Here is a 24,201-nt window from a genome sequence, read left to right on the forward strand (position 1 = left end):
AAAGAGGGTAATTACAGCATTTTTTTTGCCCCCTGAGGATCTTTTCTATCCATTCCCACTTCTCAACTCCCCATTCTTGCCTTGAGAAAGAGCAACATAGATTTTTGTCCTCCACTTACCATACACCCATCCTATACAGATGACTTCAAAAACAGACAGGAAGAGCAGGCATGTGCCACTGGCAGCATAGTAGTCAAAGAGCTGGAAGATGTACATGCCACCCTGTTGAAGAGGTAGAAAAGACAGAGCCATGATAAGACTATTCCATGTCAGGGAAAAATGAGTGAGGCAAACAGAATAGCAGCAGAAACACTGAGTCTAGAGTAGGTGGGAGGAGAGCCTTCTCTTGGGGCTGTCCCCACTCTGTCCCAAAAAGACAGTCAGGCCAGGTGGTAGGAGAGTATTTCATGCCCATTTTGTGATCCTGCTTGGCTAGACTGGCTTCTCAGTTCATAGGAGCAGAAGCCAATTTGTTTGTTCATTTAAAATCAGTTAGCAAGTTTCCAGCATCATTTCAAAATACCATGCAGCAGTGCAGAACTTTGTACCCAAAAACCTGAGATCTTGAGCACCAGGACATTCAGATACCTTATTTTACCTTTGCCCAACTTTACATACTGCTCAAGGTCCAAGCTCTGCAGTGGCAGAGACATGGGGCTGCCCTCCTGCCTCTCCCTTTGAGCTGAGCCCTGAGGAGTTGCCATCAGCTACCTCTACAGGCCACTGGATGATTTTCATGTGATTTCTCAGAGATAAAGCCCCTCCAAGTCAAGTAGATGCTTTCAAATAATGCTGAACAGCTCTAGACACGCGGTTTCATTCAAATCAATTGCAGTGGGAGCTGCCTTCAGCAGCTCCTTAGCCAGGATCCTGCTGGAGGATCATTCATCAGTGCCTAAGGAGTTCAGCAGGAATTAGCTGACACTGCATGGAGGCAGCATGGAGGAGTGCTAAGACCCCCACCCAAGCATGTGGTATGCACACAGAGCACAGCACAGCACACCACTGTGCAGGATGAGATGCCTGACTCTCAGCTGCAGAGCAGTGTGAACAATGTGCACATACTGACACAGCTCTGCTCCTTCTGGTCCCAGGGATCACACTTCCCATGGGCTCAGGCAGGGTTAAGGTGCAGCCATTACTCCCAGGCTCCCCTCCTGCTGCTCTGCTTTGTGTGGAAAGGAGCCAGCAAACGATCACAGCCCTTAGAAGAGCTTGTTTTCAAAGAAGCTCAGCTTGTGTCAGCGATCAGGTGTGGCAGGTCTCCCGGGAGGCCAATCAGCTGACTGGGGGGTGGAACCCAGCACATGGACGAGGGATTTAAACGACTGCTGGGAGCGCCAGCCACCCGGAGTGTGGCGAACAGGGACGTGGCGCTTTTGGACGTGGCACTTCTGTAGCAAGGCAGTTCGTGCAGGCAGGGCAAGCAGGAGGGGCACAGCCACCTCCCAGTTCTCTCGGGTGAGCTTCCCCCGCCCCCGAAGGGATCAGTGTTGGGCCCAGTTCTGTTTCATATCTTTATCAATGATTTAGATGAAAGGATTGAGTCCACCACCAGCAAAGTTGCAGATGACACTAAGTTGGGGGGGAGTGTCGGTCTGCTGGAAGGCAGGAGGGCTCTGCAGAGGGACCTGGACAGGCTGGAGAGTTGGGCTGATTCCAACGGGATGAGGTTCAACAAGGCCAAGTGCCAGGTCCTGCACTTTGGCCACAACAACCCCCAGCAGCCCCATGGGCTGGGGACAGAGTGGCTGGAGAGCAGCCAGGCAGAGAGGGAGCTGGGAGTTTGGATTGACAGGAAGCTGAACATGAGCCAGCAGTGTGCCCAGGTGGCCAAGAGGGCCAATGGCATCCTGGCCTGTAGCAGGAATAGTGTGGCCAGCAGGTACAGGGAAGTGATTCTTCCCCTGTACTCAGTGCTGGTGAGGCCACACCTGGAGTACTGTGTCCAGTTCTGGGCCCCTCAGCTCAGGAAGGATATTGAGGGGCTGGAGCAGGTCCAGAGAAGAGCAACAAGGCTGGTGAAGGGACTTGAACACAAGTCCTATGAGGAGAGGCTGAGGGAGCTGGGGTTGTTCAGCATGGAGAAGAAGAGGCTCAGGGGAGACCTCATCACTCTCTACAACTCCCTGAAAAGAGGTTGTAGCCAAGTGGGGTTGGTCTCTTCTCCCAGGCAGCTATGAGGAAGACAAGAGGGCATGGTCTTAAGCTCTACCAGGGGAGGTTTAGGTTGGATATTAGGAAGAAATTCTTTACAGAGAGGGTAATCAGATATTGGAATGGGCTGCCTAGGGAAGTAGTGGATTCTCCATCCCTGGAGCTTTTTAAGATAAGACTGGATGTGGCATCTGTAGTGCCATGGTCTAGTAACCACAGTGGTACTGGATCGAAGGTTGGACTTGATGATCTCAGAGGTCCCTTCCAACCCGGCTGATTCTATGATTCTATTTGCACAAAGCTGTGTGTCAAGCAGCCTCTCTGGGCTGTGGGACCATCTCTCTGGAAGGCTCGGTTGTGCAGAGAGTGCACCAGCATCACACAGGGTCAAAGCAGCACTAGCTATGAGAGACACCAGCTAATGCATTAGAAATGAAGGATAATTAACAGCACCAAAGACAAGCTTGCTGTCTCTGCCCAGACTTCCAGAGCTGTGTAGCAGGGGTTTTGGTGCTCAGCTGTATAACCCAGCTGCTCCTTTCTTACCTCAGTGACCAGCAGTAAGCCCAGCAGGTAGCATATGACTGCAATGGCCAGGATCAGCAGCTCCCGACGCCCCTTCTTCCGAAACACTCCTGGGAACATGTCAATAATAGCTGTCACCATGCTTTCCACACAGACAAACTGCAGAAGAAAACAAGTCAGAAAAATCAGTGCCTCTCCTTCCCCAAGCACACACTTCCTCTCACCCTCCTTTTTTGCCTCCCACCACCCAAATCCTTGTTTTTTCGTTTTGCCTTTTCATGTCTTGCTTCCACCAAGGGCCATCAGAAACAGAGGAATAAGGCCTGATTCTCCAGGTGGAGGGGCTGAGGTGCTGCAGAGCAGAGCCTGAGCAGAGCACCCTGCCTGGCAAACATGCCAGGACACCCCCTGCATCCCTCATCCCAGCATGCCAGGGTTGCACACTGTGCTCTGCAGAGGTTTGCTCCTGGCATAACAGGGGTGTGAGATGGTAAGAGATGGGCACACCAGTGAGAAGAGAACACAGGGGTTGCTCTGCTGGGATGCAGCTGGGAGAAAACAGCCCCATTCCTGCTCCCAGACTGCCCTGCTCTGTGCCAGGCCTCCCTCTGTTGTGTGCATAGAGTCGGTGCCGGCAAAAAGATGGGAAGGGATGTAGCTGGGACATCCTCAAGTACACACAGGGAGGAGGACACTAAACAGAGATGCCAGCATATGTTACCACTGGCCTGCCACTGGCCCTAGCTCTGAGCTCCCTCAATGTGAAAGCGCTGCGTACAAGGTAGAGAACATATGGAAGGTACCAGCAAGGCACAAACCCACCTTATACTTTACAGTGACCGTGGGGATTGCTCAGGGTGGGGACAGGCATCTGGGTGTTAGACGAGATGGGGTGTTTGCTATACCTGGCTGTCCAGTCCCAAGAAGATCAGCATGAGGAAGAAGAGGCAGGACCAGAGCTGAGACACAGGCATCATTGTTACTGCTGTTGGATAGGCTATGAAAGCCAGGCCAGGACCTGCCAACAGACCACAGGATGACCACGTGTGCCACTCACACCATCACCTGCCACCACTGCCCTGCAGCACAGAGTAAGCTCACATATTTCTTCAAAGTTTGTATCACTATGGCTTCTTGCCCACACAGGGCTGAAAGTTGTGTCATGGAGCATTGCAGGTCCTGCAGACCTTTCTGCAGACTCCCATAGCGATAGAAGATGTAGATAACATCTTGGGCTTCACTTCAGAAAAGGGCCCTTCCCTTCAGGCTCTTTGTTTTCCCTTGGCTCTGAAGTCTCAGAAAAACCTACCTGATTCAGCAACTTCTGCAATGGGTATGCCCTGCTCTCGAGCCATGAAGCCCAGCACTGAGAAAATGGCAAAGCCAGCAACAAAGCTGGTGGCACTGTTCAGGAAGCAGAGCATGATGCAGTCCCTGCAGGGAGAAGACCAGAGAGAAATCAGTGTTTCCTGCTGCAGAATGGTTCCACTTGGGATCGTGTCTGTACTCAGCTTCCCTAGTCAGGCAGCATAAACCAAGAAACAACAATGTTGGTTTTGAACTCCCTCAGAAGTAAAAAGCTCAAGACAAAGCCAAATATCAGCCTACCTACCTTGTGCCTCACTGCACGTGGCACAGAGAATGAGGCACCACCAGTGGCTTGTGAATAGGATGACACAATGATATACACAGGGACATGGCAACAAAAAAGCTGACAAGAGTCAAGAGAATAAGAAAAACAATAGAGAAAGTGGGGAAAAGAGCAAATTAGAAGAGGGAAGAGGTTGCAAAAGTAAACACAGGTAAGAAAGAGGAGCATCTGAAAGCATGAACACATACAGGTTCAGCAGTTCTGGTAAACAAGGGTTCATGGGCTAACCCTAATCCTCACCTGACAAGGGTTGTGTCTACACTGTCTTTATTAACTATATTCATATGGAGGCTGGAATGTGCTATGCTCCTTGTCCCGAAACTTTTGTGCATTTGTTCCCTGCGAAAATGGGCCACCAGTCTGAGCTGGTTGGGCTGGAAGCCCCACACCCCAGGATCCTGCCTGGGTAGCTGCCAGAGCTGGCCCACAGCATCAGCTGCTATGGGGCAGTGTGGACACCCAGCACATTTGGACCACCCAGAGCTAAGCTTCCAGTGCAAAGCACCAAAGGAATTAGAGGAAGGCATCAGTGCACTGCTCCATTGGTGGCACATACATTCCAGGAGAGCCAGAGGAAAGTATTAACTGCCCGACCAACAGCCTGGCAGCACCTATTGGAGAACAGAAGGAGAGATGACTGAAGTCTCCCAAGTACAATTCCATTTTCCTGTCTGTGCTGGAGCAATACATGAAGGAAGAACAAAGCCCCTGCTTCTGAGGGCTCTGTAGAAGGTGTCAGAAGTGCTCCTGATGGCTCCACTGAGCCCCATGTCAGGCCACGGATAAAACAGATCTGTAATCCAAGGGCATGGAGAAGGCCAGACAGACTTGATTAATCTCCTTGATAGGGTCAAAAGGCCACTGGCAGTACATTACTCTGATGACAGTAAAGCACCTGCCTTCCTCTTTGTACCACCTCCCCTGCCTAGCAAGTGAAGTCAAACTTGACTGTGCCACCCCTGCCCACACACCCTGTCAAAATAGGCTGTGGTGTCTATACAGTGGCTGGAGGCACTTCTCTATTTTCATTCCTCCCCCTCCTCCAAATCTCCCATTTCCAACCTGACTCATGCAGGAGAGCACAACTAAAGCCATTTTCTGGAGTTCCTCTGTTCCCTCAGCCACTCTCCATCCCTGTGCTGTCCTCCACAGCCCCTGTGCTCTGAGCAGCTCACAGTCAAAGCAGCGTGACCCAAGGTCTCCCCTAGCTGCCTCTGATGCAGCTCTGTGCTGTTTGTCTCTTACCAATTTTCCAGAAGGATACAAGAAGTTTAGGCTCCTCTTACCTGTAACAGTTGTTGGTGTATTTGTTGTAGCTGCCCAGAGCTGTCAGGCATCCCTGGCAGATGGCATAAGAGAAGAGGATTTGAGTGCCTGCATCCATCCAGACCTGGAACAGAAAAGGTCAATGGTCTCCAGATCTGACAACAACAAAACTAAAAGGCTGTGCCCTGCCAACAACAACCCCTCCAATCATGGAGAAAAAACCCTGTGAGACAGAGAGGGGATCAGTGAATGTAGAAACTGGGATTCCTATCTGGGAAAAATGAGCTACAGGACTGGAAATCCTCTAGGAAAAGTCTCCTGAGAGGACCGTATTTTCACATCCCACTCAAGGTGACATCACTTTTCCATCTCGCACCTTTGCATTCAGGGTAGAGATGGCACCCCTGATAGCATGGCTCCAGCAGAAGCTGACACTGTTGGAGTCTGTGGTCCCTACGTATCCCAGGGTTTGCAGAGCCACTGGTGAGTCACACCAAATGAGACTGTGATCAACAGTCAGTGTTGATCCCTTCCCTGCTCCCTAACCTAGTTTCCAGCATCCCTGAGGCCACGGTGCAGGGTGAAGGGCAGAAAATTGCTGAGAGATTCCAGGCCAGTGGGCTGTCACACACACAGGTTCTCCCTTGCTCTGGCATTGCCTGGGAAAAGCTGAGTGGACTTCACTACTGCTCCAGCCCTCTCCTCTGCGGAGGAGCTGAACTGTAGGCTGAGCTGCAGCTCTGCTCTCAGGCCCTCCCAGGGAAAGCCCTGAGCTGTGAATTAGTGGGAAGGCAGGGAAACAGCCCACCTTTCTGATCATCTCCAGGTTCCTTGCTCACCCTCTTTTTCCTCCAAGCAGCTCCCAGCTGCAAACATCCAGGCAGATGGATGAAATTCTGTAGCCTTCAAAGAATCCTAGCCCAGGCACTGCTGCCTAAATTCACACAGATTTCTCATGGAAAGGCAAGTACACGGCAGCCCTTCAGGCACGGACACACATCCCACTTTAACCGAAGTCCCACATTCTGCCAGAACTCAGTAGCAGGATCTCACTCCTGCTATGCTGGGTTGCAGCAGCCTGGAAAGACCATGTCAGCTTTAGTTAGGCTGTGAAAGATAGGGAGGTTTCCAGGGAATAAGCTCTGACCGTGAATAAAACACACTCAGCCCCAGTCACCCCACTGTTATTTATTTTGATATCAAAATGCCATTTACATTCAGTTGGCTTTCTGCTTTCAATGCACCACAGATTTTCTATTGACAACACATAGATGCATCTGAAAGCAATTTGGGGGGGGACAACAGTAGGTTTGGCAGCTGGTTATGGAGCAGCTGGGGCTTTGGGCATCTGGGAAGACACGTAAGGTCAACTGAGACTGTGGGCAGAGTCTATTGCTTGGCTGCCTCCACGAAATGATTCAGCAGTGGAATAATTAGCAGCAAGTGTCATTTAAATGCTCCTCTGGGAGGGGGGTCAGCATTAACACCTCCGTGGGCATTGCTGAGCCCTTGTGGGGAAGAGAAGCAACCTACTGCTGCAGAAAGGTGTGGGAGCAGACACCCCAGGGGGATCCTCCAAGGGGGGCCCTGTGCAGCCCCCAAGGGTGCTGCCCACATCTTGCTAATTTGGGCTACCTTGCAGGTCCTGGGTTTGTCTGCACCCTCTGCCCTTTTTGTCATCTCTGACCCTATTTTTCATCTCTGGATACACAACATCCTTCTTCCCAGGGTGGGGAAGGTTTCCATGAGCTCCAGTGAGTGGTGGCAGAGATTGACCCTTTGGCCAGGCCCTGATCCAGGCAGGTGGGACCAGCCCCCAGGACAAGTGAAGAGAACTTATTGCCCAGCTGGGGCACAGCCCATGTTACTTGCCTTCAGTCTCTGCAAGCACAGGGACCTCACACTTCTTGGGAGGGCCCTGTTGGATCCAAACAAAGTGCTAACCAGGCCAGAAAAAAATGAAAAATGGTAGATTATATCCCCCCCCCACCCCTTAGTTATTTGTATTTAACAGTTAGGAAAACCATCTGTTACATGCTGAATATTTGATACACTCTTCTGGTTTTGCTGAGCCCATGAGTGGAAATGATCTAATATGCCCATATGCTGCAGACCATGAGCAAAAAGGCTGTGCTGTGCAGGGGGACTAGACCCCTCTCGGCAATTTTAAGCATTCTGGTTCTTTGGTCTCCTTTCAGAGAAGACAGCTAGATGGTCAGCCAGCATCAGATCCAACGGCCAGGGCACTGAAAACATTCTCATGGTCAGCATTTGCCCGACACCCCACCCACCTGCGGGTCTGCCAGCCTGGAAATGTCTGGCTTCAGGTAGAAGATGATCCCCTCGGCAGCACCCGGCAGCATGACCCCTCGCACCAGCAGGATGATGAGCATCACGTATGGGAAGGTGGCAGTGAAGTAAACGACCTGCAGGCACAGGGAAACAAGAGGAGAGAGGATCAGCAGGGAGGCAGTGCAGGCACCACCTCATCTCATCTCGTCTGCAGGCCCCCACCCCAGCAAAGGTCCCTGGGCTCTGCTGTTGGCTACAGCTGCTACTGCTTGCATAGGAGAGGGGTGGGAAAGAAATTAATCAAGGTTATGTGTCACTGGTGATTTAGTTAATCTACATTTTGTTCCTCATCCAAGACTCTGCCACTGGTTGCTCTGCTTTGTTTTCTCTTCCCAGTCAGTGTAATTTCCCTGCTCTCCAGCTGTTCTCTTCATCTTTCTAGGGCTGCAGAAAAAACCCAGATCTCTTCCTGTCACTGAGTTTTAATGAGGAATTATTAAAATAGTCCTATGCCCAGCAAGAGTTTTCCAAATTAAATAGCAACTCTTGCTGCCCCATTTGAGACATCTCTGAGGAGTCTCATTTCCAGGAGTGCTCATGCATCAGTCTCATCCCTTCAATGCCTCTGAGCTTTGAAGCAGTTAAAAAATGGGGGCACCTCAAAGCCTTTAAAGAAAATGTAGACCATTACTTCTGTAATACTTTCTTTTCACTTCTTCTTGTATGTGATGTAAATAAATATTACAGGAGAATTAATCATCACTAATCCATTGCCTAAGGTAACATATTCTTTTTGTTCTATTTGTAAAATATTTGTGAGCAAGTTGCAACTTCCTAACATTTATTCATTACTAAAATTTATCCAAGTAATGTGAAGGCTTGTTTACTCTGTGGATTCATAGTGAGAGGCCTGAAATGAAATTTTTTTTGTGCTTAGTGATAATTGGTTGAATAAGTGACAGTACGTGATACTTTTGCTGTTCCTTGATTGAATGGGAATGCGAGTACTTTGGGCACAAGTATTAAAATCTACCTCCAGAAATAACTTCTGGTGAGCCTTTATACACATCTGCTGAATGCATGAGGAAAGGAAACATGGAAAGAGCACAAAATTGGGTAAAATTAAAAGGAAAAGACTTTTAAAGAAAATGAGTTTTCATGGAGTTTTTGAAATTATTTTCCTGATGTCACTATTGTTTCTTTGAGTTTGGATTCCTTAAATAACAGAAGCAGAAACATAAGGATCTGGCAGGGTTATCTGACTTAGAACAGTCTCTCAGGCATGCACAACCCCTTGTTTAATCTGCAGCTGTTGAACAGAGTTATGCACCTACTCAGAATTCTTGGGTCTTCTCTACTGTATATCCTAATACCTTGTCAGTGAAGAAAGAGAAGGAAGCAATTTAATTTTTTGACAGTGCCCCTGTAAAACTCAAAATTACTACCTGCAGAGAAGACAACTGACCTGTTTGACCTGTAGTGTATTTTGGGACAGAAAACCCCACCCTGTGTTGTTGCACCATGTCCATAACATCTGGCTGGTAAAAAGTAAGCCCTATGTCCTAAAACTTGTGATGGAAAAATCTTCTGTAGTTTCAGGAAGACCATTCCAGCTACTGTGTTCACCCACTGTTTTCTCTCACTTTCTGGCCTGGTCTTGCCAAAGCCTGTTGGCCCAACCAGCCTGACTGAACTTTAGTTTTCTCCTTTTGCAGGGAAATTTTGTGCACCGGGGCAGCACCGAGTGAAGGAGAGACTCAGTGGAGAAAGCTGAGAGCTGAAGGGAACCTAGGGTGACTTAATTACACTTCCGTGCAGATCAAACACCCTCTCAAGATCCAATCTCCCAAGATCAGCATGATGCCTCTTGTGAAGATGGCAAACCAGGGGGCATCAGGGATTTAAGGTTTAAAATGCAGAGCATTCCCTCTCCCCATAGAAGTGGAGTCTGGCTCTCCCTCCTTGAAAAATGGTGGACAACAGGTAGGCACCAGCAAGAGCCAGTCACCAGCAGAAAGTGGGGAAAATCTAGTGAGCAGAGCAAGCTATTGTCTTGCTCTGCTGAAATGGGTGTCCAGTGCAGTTTTCAGGTAGAAGAAGGGATTTCACACTGAAATACAGGTGTCCAGTGCTCCAGGAAACCCCTGCCAATGGTAGAGATAGTGACCTGAAGGAAGAAATCTGTTGCAGAAATTGATTCCCCTCCCTTTGCCATTGGGACATCCGCTGGATACCCACAAGACTCAACCATCATTAATAACCCACCCATCTCATTGTGGCTCCAGGGAAGAAAGTGGTCCTGAGTAAGTCAAGGCCATGGCAGTGTCCTTAACACCCAGCCCAAGGCATCACACACTCATTCACTCCAGAAGGAAAACCAGTCCACCTGCTCTACAGGATCAACACGGGCAGGGAGCTCTGGCTCCTGCCTCACAAGCAAAATGCGGGAAGTGACCTTCGGAGCCAAAAAATACACAGGCAGGGAGAAGAAAAAGGAGAGCACAAAGACACTTCTCTCACTGCAAGTATTTTGCAGGATAAAGAAGCAGGAGAGATTCATTATCTATTCACTGATCTGGTTACAGGCAACAGCTTGTCTGTTTTGCTCAAGTGTTTAATTACTGCCAGGGATGGGAAGTTTGCCACTGCAGATGATCTTGTTAAAAACACCAGCAAGCTACACCAGGACAACACACTGGCAAGCAGAGGATTCCCAAGGACACCTGGGGAGTATCCATCAGCCACTGTGAATATCTGCAAGGGAAAAAGTGACTCAAGGCTCCCCTCAGTTCTTTCCCTGTTCTCCTCTTCCTGTTGGAGCTACTCTTTTATTCTTCCTTTTAGGGGTCAAACACCACTGGTGTAAATCAGTATGGCCTCACCAAGTTTAGGTTTGACTTTGGTACTGTGTCTCCTGCCTCTGCTTCATGAAGAGGGAAAAGAGATTGGGGAAGAAATGTAAGATGGGTACAAGGAGGCTTATGGACTGGGAGGATAATCTCCATTCCTACTTTTCCTGTGGACTTGACCCCTTTCCAGATGCAGAAGTAGCAGATGATCCACGCCAGCAGGAGACACAGAGCCAGCTCCCAGCGCACAGTGCCCAGTTTGTGAATACCATCCGTGAGCCCCAGGACTCGCTTCCTGCCAGTGTCCAGGGACAGGGAGAGAAGCATTAACACCCCAGACCCAACTCACCCATACAGACCTTTCCCATATTACCCCATCCAAAATCTTAGCAGACTATCCACAACACATCACCCCAGCTCTGCCTAGGGCTCCCCTCTCCCTCGTTTCTGCAGATGCTGCTCCACCATGTCTTGTAGCTGGCCCAAACTCTCCCACTCTCCAAACTCATGGTGCCACGCCCTTTGGACCCAAGCTGCACAAAATCAACACCTGCTCCCCACTGCTCCCCCACCCTGGCAGATGCCCAGCAGAGCCTACTCAACCCAAAGCAGGCCACCAATGCCATCATCACACCAGGCCATCACTCTTCCTCCCTATATACTGCAGACACCCATATATTTAAGCATAAATGATCTTTATATAAGCATAAATGATCTTTATGATTCCCGTGCCCTTCCTTCAGCCTCCTTCCTTGAAGATTCACCTTTGTGAGGGTGGGCCACATGAGAGCTCAGCACTGCAGCTCATGCAGTCCCCAGAAGCCCAACCCCACACTTACAATTCCTCTGCACACCCTTCTTCAAACCAGTCCACTCAGGGTCCCCTTGCTCTCTCTGCAGAAAACCTGAACAACCATATCAGAGGGGTCTCAGCTCTCACTAAAAAGTGTGTGCAAAGAACAGAGCAGGAGAGGGGGGCCAGCACTGTGCAGACTCTTTCTGCAGCCATGGGTGCTTATCATCTTCTATGTGCCCTGTGGTGGCTGCAACAGACAAAGGACACTCAACCCTTTCAGAGACACTTAAGGACACATAAATGGGGGGGAGACAAAAAACAAACAAACAAGCAAGCAAACAAACAAACAAAATGTCCCAACTGCTGAAGCTGAGTCTCTGACACCCCTCTTTTTATGAGACCTTCCTCAGTAGAGTGTGGAGAGGTAGTGTGGCACCAGCAGCTGTTTCAACCTCTCTCTGGGACACTGTCTGGCTGCTGCAAGACCCCTCCCTCAGACAATGCTTTATTGCCTCTGCCCTGTGACCAAACCTCCTCAAATTCCTCCCTGGCATCTCACAAATGTATCTCAGATCCCCACTCTCCAGGGATGATCCTGAGCACCCTGATTGACCACTTCCCTTAGGCAGCAAGCAAGACATGGTCAGAATAAGAGAACAGGCAGTTTGGTCCTTTCTGTTTCACTGCAGATGGCTGTTCAGTCTGCCCTGACCCTTCATGCTCCCCTGCCAACAGCAGCCTGCAACACCCAGCACATGCATCCCCTGCTTCCAGCAACTCCTCACCTGATTTTGGTGCCTCTTTCGGTGGCCACACTCACCCAGGCACCTCAGTGCCAAAGAGAGAACATGCCTGTGCAGGTGTGCACATGAGCACCCTCAGGCAGGTACACCATGGGGTGTACCCAGTCCTCACGCCCCTGGGCTCTGTGCCAATCTCCTTGGCAGCTCATTGTGCTCCCCATGTTCAGGTATGACACGTGGCACCTCACTTGGTCCTACAGAGATGCACAGCCCACCGCCCAGATACTCCTAGAGCTGCAGCCTTTGGATGAGAGAGGAGCCTGAACAGAGGGAAAGTGATCACATACTCCCAAAACTCGATCATTGAGGAGGTGGCGTTCGCAGGTAAGGTCCTGTTGTCCAGGCTGGATCTATTCAGAATGTCCACACAGAGATCTACCAAAAGAAAAGGAAGCTGATGAGCCAAAGAAATTCTCTAAGGCTCCTTCATGGGGGATGCTCCTTCCTCTCTGTACCCTAACCCTCACTCTGGCAGCACACAGATCCTTTACCTTGTGCTATAGAGCATCTCATTAAACTTTTGCATCTCATTAAGCATCTCATTAAACTCTGGCTCTCCCCAGCTATGAATCCCAATCCAGCAGTAGCCAGAGGGCTTCAGGAAAGGGAAAGGGGAAGGGGAAGGAGAGAACAATTCCCTGCCAAATGGAATCCAGATGGCTGCAAAATATAGATTATCAAGGGATAGCCACTATGAGTAGCCAGGATAGAAAATCCCATTCTCTTCCCCCATCATGTACCATTCCCTGTCCACACATGCATGCATATGTTCACACACACCACAGATGTTCCCTTCTACCATCCCCAACTCTGTTACACAGCATGAAATTATTAAAACCAGAGGAGGTGCCATGCATCCAAGAAATGAACCTCATCTTGCATTTCACCAGCAAAAGACAATCCACTGGAAAAACAAGGAAGCCCAGATGTGGTTGGGAAGCTTGTGTCTGTTAAGATAACATCTGTGGCTTTCCTCACAAACAAACCATGCTGGGAGAGCTGAATGAATCAGATCAGCTCTTCAAAAGGCTGGTTACCTCTGCTGGGATGAAGGGGCAGAGGAAGCTCTAAGTGAATGGCCCATGGGGTGGAAAAATTTAACACATCACAAAAACTGATCATCTGATAAGAGAAAAGGGGAGGGAACCAAGCTGCTGCCAAGCAAAACAACCTGTTCAACACATTAAAAATGTCCTGTCAAGGACGTGAGGTCCATGAGGATTACTTCACATCTACCCCATCTTCCCAGGGCCTTGAGTAAAACCAAAGCCAGGTCTTCTCTGCTGGGTGCAGTTATATGAATTGTGGGCATGAGGAGATGAGATCCCTGGCCAATGTAAAGGTATAGAGGCTGTATGGATGTGATTAAACCAGGAAAACAGTGCCCTTATAGTTTTGTGTTACTGGTTCCTTTACTTGGGGACCTATACTGGCAAAATTCTCCAGTGCAGGCTTGGCCTGATTTAGCCAAAAGCTGCGAGTGCAGAGGAAACTCTTCAGGCATTGGCAGTAACTGTCCCAGTAACTCTGAAGGAGTGGAGTAGAGTAAGGGAACTGTAAGATAAATTGTTGTACCAGAGCTAATAAAAAGCTCCTGCCACATGAGGAGGACTCGAGATTGGCTTGAAACCTCTCCCACTCACCTCTCCCACTTGCCAGAAAATGCAGATTTTTTTTGTGAAATCACATTGCAGCTCATAAGATCTTCTTATCCAAAGAAAAAAAGATTTTCTACAAATCCCAAATAATTTCTGGGCATCAGAAAGAAGCTAAAAGCTGATCAAGGGAAGGTGTACCTGAGTTCCAGGGGTTATTGCAGCTAGCCCATGGTAGCACTGAATTGAAGGAGCTGAACAGGTAGAATAGTGCCCAGGACAAGATGACAATGTAGTAAATATTCAGATACCACTCAATGATTTGTGTGGCATATCCAATTCCTGTGAAGGAAAGCAAAGGAGGTGAGGATGGGACTGCCAACCAACTCCCAACACATCAGGCTTGCAACACCAGTAACGTGGCTCACTAGACAACAGGAGAAGACCTACACAAGGGAAAGAGAAAGGATTTTGAGACTGTGCATGCAGACAGGGCACACTGTTGGTATGTCTAGACAGGTCTACATTGGAACAGCCAGAAAACTTTACGCTGATGTGAAAATGTAGTGGTTTGGACTTTGTTTTCCCCCAGAGGATAAGAAAAGTGGTAGACCCCAAGGGGTGGAAACCCCTGGAAGTTTTGAATTTCTGTCCAATGAGCGCTCCTGCAAAAAATGTAAACATATCACAACCAGACCGGAAGAGAAGAGTTGTAGTTGGAGGTTAGAAGAAGGTGGCCATGTTGTGAGCCACGAGGAAGGGGCTCTGAGCCCCACAGGGGGGGGCTTTGGCCCCCCAGCCCCAGCTGGAGCCTGTGGGGACCTGGAACAGCATAATGCTGGGCTAGGTGCCTATAGTTATGCTGGGAGATGTTTTCTCCATCGTGGGCAGTGGCCGTGGCAGTGGCCGGAGAAAACAGCAGCCAGAACTGAACCGAAGAAGCAACAAAGACATGCAGCACCAGAGAAGGGACTCCTGGAAGGAGACCTGAGGGAAGGCGAGTCAGCAGCTGAGTTCTACAGAGTTCTTGGGGGTAAGAACTGATACCAGACCCCCCAAAACTCCTTTGAGACCTCCTGGAAGGAGGAAGTTGATAGACTCTTACTTGAAAGAGCCTTGAAGTGCGACATGCACTGTAGAGAGGAGCTGAGAAGCTCGGTCGTCCTGAGAACTCAGCCAGGACGGAGTGTGGGAGGTTGGCCTTGAGGCCCTCCCTTGCTGCAAGCTACAAAGAGGCTCGCAGCCTGAGACAGGGCACAGAGGCCCTGCAAGGAGCTTGAATCTCCTGAAGATACCAGACCGTCACGAAGACCCCCCTGTGCTTCGTGATATGACGTGGTGATACGACCTTGTCTGGGGTGACGAAGCCCACGGAAGACCACTCGTTTGGAGAGACGAGTGGCCGAGGGGGATACCCCCCCCTCGTGTGTGCTGGCAGAGATCCAGCAATCAACTGCTACAAGAAACAACAGAGAGAGAGAGCCTGCTGCCTTAGAAGATGCTGCTGCTTAGTGACTGCTACTCTGAAGAAGCTGCTGCCCTGAGAGACTGGAAAGGATCTGTCCTTCTTTCCCTCCTGGACTTTTATTTGGAGGGGAGAAGAGATCTGATCCATTGTAAATACTTATGTCATGGTAGAGATAGTTGTAGTCGTGTGTATAATGTATTGTAGTATTTATTTGTACAGTCATTGTAATATATTCCCTTTCCCCATTCTGAGTCTGGTTGTGTTTTGTCTGGAAAAAAAAGCCCATCTCACATTGGGTTGAGATGTGGGAGGGGGGATGGAGCTAGGGAATTGGAATTTGGGCTATCTCAAACCATGACAGAAAAAAACGTTTTGACCACTACAGTGCCACTGCATCGCAGTGCCTCTCCTTCAGGAAAACCAACTCTAGCCTTTAAAGAAAAGAAATGCAGGTGAATCTCTTACTCCTGGGAAGACTCAGGGAAAAAATGTTCTCGCAGCCAACATATATGAAGTAAGGTGCTGGGGCCAAGCTACAGACCTAGGAGCACAGCACTGGTCTTGTGCTGACTGTGCCCATTGCTCGCTGAGACATCAGAACCATACTCAGGCCAGAAAGACCCAACTCATTCCTTTAAAACTGGTTGTCAGTGACCTTTGAGATGCCACTGCTGTTCACCTCCAGGCCTGTGCCAGAGGTCTCCAGTGCAGGAGGTCCTGGAGTCCCCAGGGAGTTTCAAATAGGGCTGCACGCCCGTGCTCGAGCAAACTAACCAGGCCTGCAGTCTGCCTGAGCACAGGTTTCCCTGTCTGCAAAAGGTGGGTAATAAGCTCTCCTCTGGACAGCAGAACTGAGGAAATCAGATTCATTAATACATTAACACCATTAAACAACCTTCCCAAGGGCTCCAGAAGTCGTGGTTCTTATATCTGTGCCTTAACCTAAACCTCATGCCATCTCTGGGCTGTCAGACCAGTACATGCAACGTGATTCCCTTCAGTTTGGATGATGCCAGCCTGCAAAAGCTGCCACAGCAGCCTGGGCACTGCAATGGGCAGGGAATGCACTATAAACCAGCCAGCTTTCCTTGTCCTCTTCTCACTATTTGTCCTGGACTACATGCAGGTGTTTATGTATTGACACTTCCATCCTCCTCCTGCAAGCTGGCCATCCAGTTTCTCCTCTCTCCCGGGCTCTGAGCTTCTCAAAGCAGAGACTGGAGTTCAGCTGGAGCAGCACAGCCCCCAGTCAGCACCACACACCCCCTCCAGAGGGGTCAGGGAACTGCCCCTGCACAAACAGCAGTCACCAGGAGAGATAACAAGGCTGGGAGAGAGAAAGGGAGGGAGAATAAAGGAGAAAGAAAAAAAAAAAGAATAATAATAACAATATTTCTGAAAAAGGCTGTGAGTCAGTAATTGTTAGAAAGTGCTGCCAGTAAATCCTGTAACTTGACTGACCTTCAAAGATGGGACAGATCTTCCTCCAGGCAGTGACCCCTCCCTGGCTCGTGTACTGCCCCAGTGCCGTCTCCAGGAAGAACAGGGGGATCCCACAGGTGAAGAGGAAGATGAGGTAAGGGATGAGGAAGGCTCCTGCAGAGAGAGGTAAGATGCTCCCTCAGAAACCTCTTCAAAAACCCTATTCTCACCACTCCTTGCCAGGTACCTGGGGCGACAGCGGGAATCAGCTAGATAAACACAAATATTTCTCTGAATTAACTGTGCAACCTCTGCTAAAGAGGCAAGGTCTCCAAAGCCATCATTTTTCAGAAAAAAATACAAGGATGGTCTGTCTTCTGCTGCTGCAAGGGTGGTCTGTCTACTGCCAAATGCAGTACTTCTGCATTTGTTCTTGGCCAAAACCTAGAGGTAAAGAGTAGCCAGATAAGGGGATAAAAAAAAGGCAGTGCTGGAGTTCTCCCTGCTTCATGCTCCTGACCTCATTCCAGTTTGCAGCGGGAGTGGGGTGAACCAACTAAGTCCTTGTTTCACATAACCACATTTGTTCTGCCTTTCACGAGAGTCACAGCAAAACTCCCACTTGCCCAGAGGATACAAACCTGGAGGCTGGTGACATTTCTTACTAAGTAATAAATTTGCCAGGATATAAATTTACTTGAGATATATTTCATGTCAAATTTGAAAAGCAGTTTGCACCAAAAGAATGGAAATAGGGGAAGGGCAACAGAGTATCTTTCCAGCATTTTCAAAATGAAGAAGGTTAACTTCTGTCTTCAAAATCAATTTTTTATTACAATGTAGACCAATGTCTTAAGAGAAATCAGCCTGAAATAGAACTCAGATTAACCCTTGAGGAAATGGAAGAAGAAGGAGAGCAAAAGCAAGATTCTTCCAGAAACAATGACCAACATAAGCAAAGCATCAGAAAAGACAAAAATAAAAACATCAAAGTTGAATGCCCTATAAAAAGTAGTTTTATGCCCTGTTAGCTCTCTGAATCTCTTTTCCTTCTTTTCAGTTCTGCTGCCAAACCGAAACACCCAGTAAATTCACTGCTCTGCTCAAAACTGGTCCTGAGATGTCATTTTCACAGCTGACCTTCCTTCTGTCACCTCACTGCCTTTCTCCTGATCTTTAGTGTAGGTTTTCACACTTTCACTCTGCTCCAAACAAGCTAAGGCAACTGCCTTCCTCGCTGAAACAACTGTCAAGGTCTTGCCACTGCACACAGTAAACTTTTGGCCATGGGTAGCTCTCGATGCCACTGCTTGCAACCTCAATGAGGGTCCCTTTCTCAGCCAAACCCAGACATTGTCCCCCCTCAGGCCCTCTCCTCTCCTGCCAGCACAGGCATCCGCACTGAAATCCCTTCTTGTGACAATTAGCAACTGGGAACACTTGCCCTTGTTTTTAAGCCAACAATGTTACAATAACAAGGAACATCCAGATTTTCCCCTAAACGCAGCTGTGCATAGCTGCAGGAGACCCGGGGCCAGAGGGAAGGAGGCTGGTTCTCAGGGTCAGTCCAGGTTTGCAGAGCAGGGACAGGGAGCTGCATATGCTGAACTAGAGGCAGCTGCTGCTTTTGGTGCTGCAAGACATCTATCTGTTTGCCAAATCTGCAAGACAGCTTTATCATCCTGCACACAGATGAGTCTTTCAGCAGATTCCAGACTCTCTCCTCTGATACCATTTGTCCCAGAGGTCAGCCCATTGTGGTCTCTGAGCAATGAGGGCTTTGTTACATCTCTATTGCCTTGTCTCTTGTAACCATCCCAGAGCAGTTACCAGCTGAAACTCCAGTTGTGATGACCTCCTCAACTTGCTGCTCCACTGGAGTACTGAGGGGCCCCCAGAAACAGATTTCTTTTCCTTATGAGACAACAGCAAGTTCAGGATGCTGAGCAATTAGATCAAATTTGATAGTGCAGCCATAGGTAAGGCTACAGTTGGTTGCTTTACAGCAAATTAGTGCTATTTTTTCTATGGCATCTCTCTTACAGCTTCGTAACCATCTCAGTACATCTGAAGGTGGAGAAAGGTGACAGGACAGCAGTCTCCAGTTTGGGGAGGAGGGACAGGGATGCAACAGTTATAGGTGGAAAATGCCTTCTTTGCCATTTCAAGGACTTTTCCAATGATGAGAATATCTTTGAGTGTCATAGGAAAGACAGTGCCTTGTCCCACACAAGTTTGTCAGCCATCTGGTTCCCTAGAGCCCTGGAGAGAGAATTGGACCTTGTACAGCAGTGGCATACCTTCTGCAAAAGCAGCACATGAGCTGTGAGGGAAGGCCTCTCCCATCCTAATCTTTCCCAAGCCTAGCCTTGTTGCCCTCTGAATTGCAGCTTTAGATATTCCAGAGTAGTTTAATTAAAAAAAAAAAAGTTATTCAATAGGTATCTAAAGTGAACAAAAGTAGCCTTTTTACTTACACTAATTAGCATACAAATTGCAAGGACTACTGAACCAGATACCATAGGCATAAACTATGCAAAGATATCATCTGAGCTCAGGAAGAAATTTTCCATGCAAAACCCATGACTTCTCTCTAAAAGCATCACTGCAGAATGAGCTGTTCAATCAGTGTCACCCCCAGTGTTTACTAATCCATGCTGGTCTGACTTGCTTTTGGTGCCTCCAGGGCCTCCCATCAAAACATTGGAAAAGGAGACTGGAGGATCTGCTAAAAACCATCCCAGGTTTAAGAAAAACTCAATTCCATTTTCTTTAACTATTTCTTACCCAGCCCCTCTTTGTTTTAGAGGAGTCATTGTATTGTCTCCTGTTTGATTTGGAATTTGGAAGTCCTGGGATAAACTACAGTGGAACCACTCATCTATTGGTGAAAGCTCACGGCGCCTTGGACAAAACAGGCCTTTGTGGCATAGTTTGCAGAGAAAGGAATTTTAAAGTGGGGGGAACAAGCAAGACCCAGAGTGTTATTTCAAGGTGTCTCTAGAGAACAAGAACAAAAGAGAAGTTATTGCTGTATTTGACATGTAATTTGTTATTCCTCCTTTTCTTTTACGAAGTTGATTTTGATTCACCAAGAAAAGTTAGTGACAGTCAATTATTCCCTTCCGTTTCGTTTTATTGTTATGAGAAAGTTTAATTTTTAACCATGTAATGATCTTACTGCAGTGTTACTGGAAAAGGAGAGCCATGCAAAGAGACAAAGGGAAGGTGAATGAATCCTTCCTGGGGATGGGTTTTCCTAGTAGTGGTTTGATGGCTGGGGGAACTGCTCCTGAGAAAGAGGGAGAAATGTCCTCCTAAGGAGTATCAGGCCTTGGCAAGGAAACCAGCACCATCTAAGCTTTTCCTCTGTGAGGAAGGGCCTGAGAGAGGTGGAGGTGACGCAGGGAGTAGGAAAAGGGAATTATGTAGGAGGAGGCTGCTGATGGCTTTCTGACCATTCACAGCATTTGATAGTTTCCAAACACCACTAATTTCTCGAGATACCCAAGGGCCTTAAGGAGTTAGCAGAGTTAATTCAGCATCCAAACTTCAGATTGCTGCTTTCAGAAACAATACCTGCTGGAGAGCTGAATTCACCCCTCAGTTTTTATTCCTCCTGGTTTTGGCAGGAGCTAACATGCTGGAGGAGAAGATAAGGGAGTGCATGTTGGGGCACATGAGGCATAGGAGAAATGGGTTCAGGCATGCACGTATCTCTTGTCATGGCTACAGATCTAGAACATCTCATGCCTGCTGTGAACTTACCACCACCATTCTTGTAGCAGAGGTATGGGAACCTCCACACATTACCCAGACCGATGATCTCCCCCGCCACAGACAGCACAAACTCCACTTTGCTACGCCACTGGCCTCTCTCTTCCATTTCCTCCACTTTTGTCTCTTCAGGACCTGCAATGGTCCCATTGGGCTCTCCTTCTTTAGACACAGTTCTTGTCATGGCTCTGTGGGATAGAAGAAAAGGAGAGCATGGGATGTAGAGAGCCACTGCAGGACAAGCTGGTGGGAAGAGGGAGGGAGGGGACCTGTCACCACAATAGATGTGTTCCTTGTGTCAGCCTGAGGTTCCATTATCCTCCAGAAAATGGTTTCTTTAGTGTCAGCACAAAGTATTATCCCCAAGTTATGTCTGTGCTGAAGAGGCAGAGGAAAGGTCACTGATCAGGTGAGATGAACTCACCCACACTACCCCTTTACTGGACTCACCCCTGAATTCACCCTTCCCTGCCCACAGCCCCCTTCCTCATTCTTCCCATCTGCCCCTGACTCTGCTCTGCACCTCCATTGTTGCTGAAACCTGGCCGGTTAAATTGGAAACAGCAGCTCAGAGGAAGAGGAACTGAAGCTGAAGCAGGGAATGGAGACAGAAGGAGTTTCTTCTCCCCTTGTGCTTTATACAACAACTGTCTCCTTCTGGTTTTAGATAGCAGGAGAGAAATGTTAATAAGATTAATAGTCTGAACAAGAATGAACAACCTACTATCTTACCTCAAGGCATTGGTAGGAGTGTTTTCTTTGTCCCCCTGGACACCACATTACACTACCACAGCCTGACAACACAGCAGTGCACAGACACTTATTTGACCCAGGCTCTCTTCACTAACAAACAGGCACCAGCACCAATCCTCCACCTTTGCCCAACCTTTCAAAGAATACAGGGCAAGGAAACAAAGCCCCTGGGGTGAGCAAAAGGGCCTCATACTTGTGAGGTGTTTCATGTCTGGGCAAGGGAATTCTGAGATTAGACAAGTCCAGTGCTGCAGTGAAAATATCAGCGGAGAAAAAGCCCAGAGGTGGAAACACAGAGTAAAGTCACTGTTGGAGGAGATACGTTGAATGTGGCTGGGCCTCCAGAGTGGCACAATTAAGACATTTTCCAGTCTCTACTAAATCCTGCATTACGTTCAGCATCATCTTAATGAAGCAATGTTAGTGGTTGCTTGTTAAAAGATACAATTTGTACCATACACAAAGTCCTTTTATTGGCTAGTTACTTTAAATCTAATCAAAATTCACACAGACCAGACTGAATCTTCTTTTCAACAACATTTTCATGTTGTTACAGACATTTGATTATAAGAAGAAATGAAAGCATGAAGAGAGAAAGCTCCCTCTGTCACAGCTAAAAAAATTCTTCTCAAAATCTTCCTCTAGTGAGTTTCCTGAGGTGGGGATGCACATGTCAGTCCTGACAGAAAGCACAGACCTAACATGAGCAGGGAATCTGGTGAACCATGACAGGGAAGTCCTAATTTTAGCTACATCTCACTGGTGGCATTATTAGTAAGCACAACTTGGCCTCTGAAAGAGTGATTGGCATCATCAAGGGATACACGTTGCCATGTTGGGATTAGGAAACTACACTGGAAACAAAGCAGCAGCATCTCTGTTTCCATTCCCAGCATCTGAGACTGCAAAGAAATCAGGGCTTGATTCCTTCAGTAGTAACTTACAGATTCAATTTCCTGGTGGTTCACCGGGGTTTTTTTAATGGCACATCTATCATTCCTTCTGTGCCACCTAAGGGGACATCCCCATCTCCAGGGAGCAACAGGGACAGCAATCTGCATCACCCACACTGCTTAACACTTCTACTGCCCCCAGATCTGCTCTGGACTACTTCAACTTGCTCTCTTCCAGGCAAAGTCCAAGCACAGCTCTGGAGGCAGCTCAGGCCAGGGACCTCTCCCAGTCAGCAACTCAGCGGTGAGCAGGATCTTGTCACCTTTGATGTCCTTTATCTTATAGGACCACCAAATCTATCTATCCACCCTTTGCACCAGGACCTATTCCCTCCCTCCTTGTACCTAGTCTCTCTCCAGTCATCTCTCTCTGGACCAGCATCAGGGCATGAGATATCTCATGGGGAGTAGGGACTACCAGGGAATATGACCTAGCTGGAAATAAAAGCACACATGTAGACTCTAACATCTAATTGTCCCAGCAGCCGAGGAACACCAGAGCACTTGTTTTGGTGTAGTTTCCAGTGAGGCAAGGGGGAAGCAGGAACAGGAATTGGTTGGCTCTGCTGGTACTTACCCCACACAAGACAGCATCGTTATCAGTGTCTCATTTACTTCTGTAAATGAAATGATTTCCTAAATGGGAACCCTCTGGATATATCAGGCCCTCGGGCAAAGAAACATGCTTGCATATGAAAAGACAACTTCTAATGAATGTTCACAGCAAAACAAGTAGTTCTTTAACACAGACATGTTTCCTCCCTCTGTTATTCAAGCAAAGAAAGGAAATCAGATCTCACAGTGTAATACACCACTTGCTCTCTAAATGCCCAAGGCAACAAGTCTTTGTTCCCCCATCTGCTTTCCTGAAGGGCCCATCCTATTTCCTTTGAAATCATCAGCAGATATCCATGGACTCTGAATGCAGAGAGATGAATCTCATGCAAAGCATCCACCGCTGTAATAGAGGCTGCAGCAAGAGCGAGGGGAGCACAAACCAAGGAGGAGAGCAGTCAGGGGTCAGTGAAGAGCATCCTCCAGGCTAATATAGCTGTCTCTTCGAAAACATTGCAGAAGATCCTGATCCCTTATAAATTTGAGAGGGGTTTAGAGCTATTTCCAATAAGAGCTTACATATGGGCAGTACTGCAGTGGGCATAACCAGATTCAGTGTCAAAGACAGATGCATGAGGGCACTAAGGAATCAATCTCCGTTTTATCTCCAGCCCTTGCCCTTTATAGTCCATATGCTGGAAAGCACCTATTTACTGGTATGTCTTGCATCGTCCCAAACCCAGCAAGGGCTCTAACACATATGCATCTACATATGAGTCTAAAGGTCAATCAGCCCTCTAACAGCCTCATACAAACCTCAACCCCCACATTTTAAGAAGGTAGTATCAAGGCACACACCCTAAATGCTGGTTTGCAGCAGCAGCTCACCAGCACAGAGATCCTCCCAGGCCCAGCTTTGCCCTCTTCCCTTAGCTCGTCTACTGGGCTGCAAAGGGGTTGGAAACATCGTGTCCTCCTGCCAGCCATTTCTCAGCTTCTGAAGCTCAGGCAAGGCCCCTTTCCCCACTGCCTGCCTGCAGCAAGGCCTGCCAGCTGGCTAATCAGTTTATTCCGATGCTGCAGCACAGCCTCCTCATCTTTGAGAGGAGCAGAGCTCCACGCACTGTCAAATGTGAGAGAAAAAGTAACACATACTTAATGAGATGTGTTTGATCTGTCACAGTCCTTGGCACATTCCAATTTGCTGCAGTCCAGGGCACATTATCAAGTACAATGATGTTTAAGTCTGGGTTTATTGAGGATGTCACAGGAAGATGGCAGGAGATGACTTACCTAATTCTTTGCTTTTATTCTTTTAATGTAAGGTGGATGCAAGAGC

The 24,201-nt window shown here is 48.2% G+C and overlaps 1 protein-coding gene across 6 annotated transcripts in view; it reads right to left on the bottom strand.

Moving 5' to 3' along the window:
• SLC6A12 (solute carrier family 6 member 12) overlaps positions 1–24,201 on the bottom strand; it is a 42,732-nt gene that overhangs the window by 12,741 nt on the left and 5,790 nt on the right. For 4 of the 6 annotated variants that reach the window (XM_032688334.1, XM_032688332.1, XM_032688333.1 and 1 more), the window contains 11 exons: positions 20,593–20,789; positions 16,864–16,998; positions 14,136–14,276; positions 12,627–12,714; positions 10,903–11,035; positions 7,891–8,025; positions 5,620–5,723; positions 3,992–4,116; positions 3,588–3,700; positions 2,704–2,841; positions 120–222 (listed from right to left, as the gene is read on the bottom strand). In XM_032688334.1, the coding sequence (XP_032544225.1) occupies positions 120–222; positions 2,704–2,841; positions 3,588–3,700; positions 3,992–4,116; positions 5,620–5,723; positions 7,891–8,025; positions 10,903–11,035; positions 12,627–12,714; positions 14,136–14,276; positions 16,864–16,998; positions 20,593–20,785 (1,408 nt within the window). In that variant the 5' untranslated portion in view covers positions 20,786–20,789. Of the gene's footprint in view, positions 1–119; positions 223–2,703; positions 2,842–3,587; positions 3,701–3,991; positions 4,117–5,619; positions 5,724–7,890; positions 8,026–10,902; positions 11,036–12,626; positions 12,715–14,135; positions 14,277–16,863; positions 16,999–20,592; positions 20,790–20,877; positions 20,980–24,201 lie in introns of all 6 variants that reach the window. The other 2 variants (XM_032688335.1, XM_032688337.1) reach the window with 2 other exon arrangements.

The sequence above is a fragment of the Chiroxiphia lanceolata genome, chromosome 5 (genome assembly GCF_009829145.1).
Source record: "Chiroxiphia lanceolata isolate bChiLan1 chromosome 5, bChiLan1.pri, whole genome shotgun sequence".
Classification (NCBI taxonomy): Eukaryota; Metazoa; Chordata; class Aves; order Passeriformes; family Pipridae; genus Chiroxiphia; species Chiroxiphia lanceolata.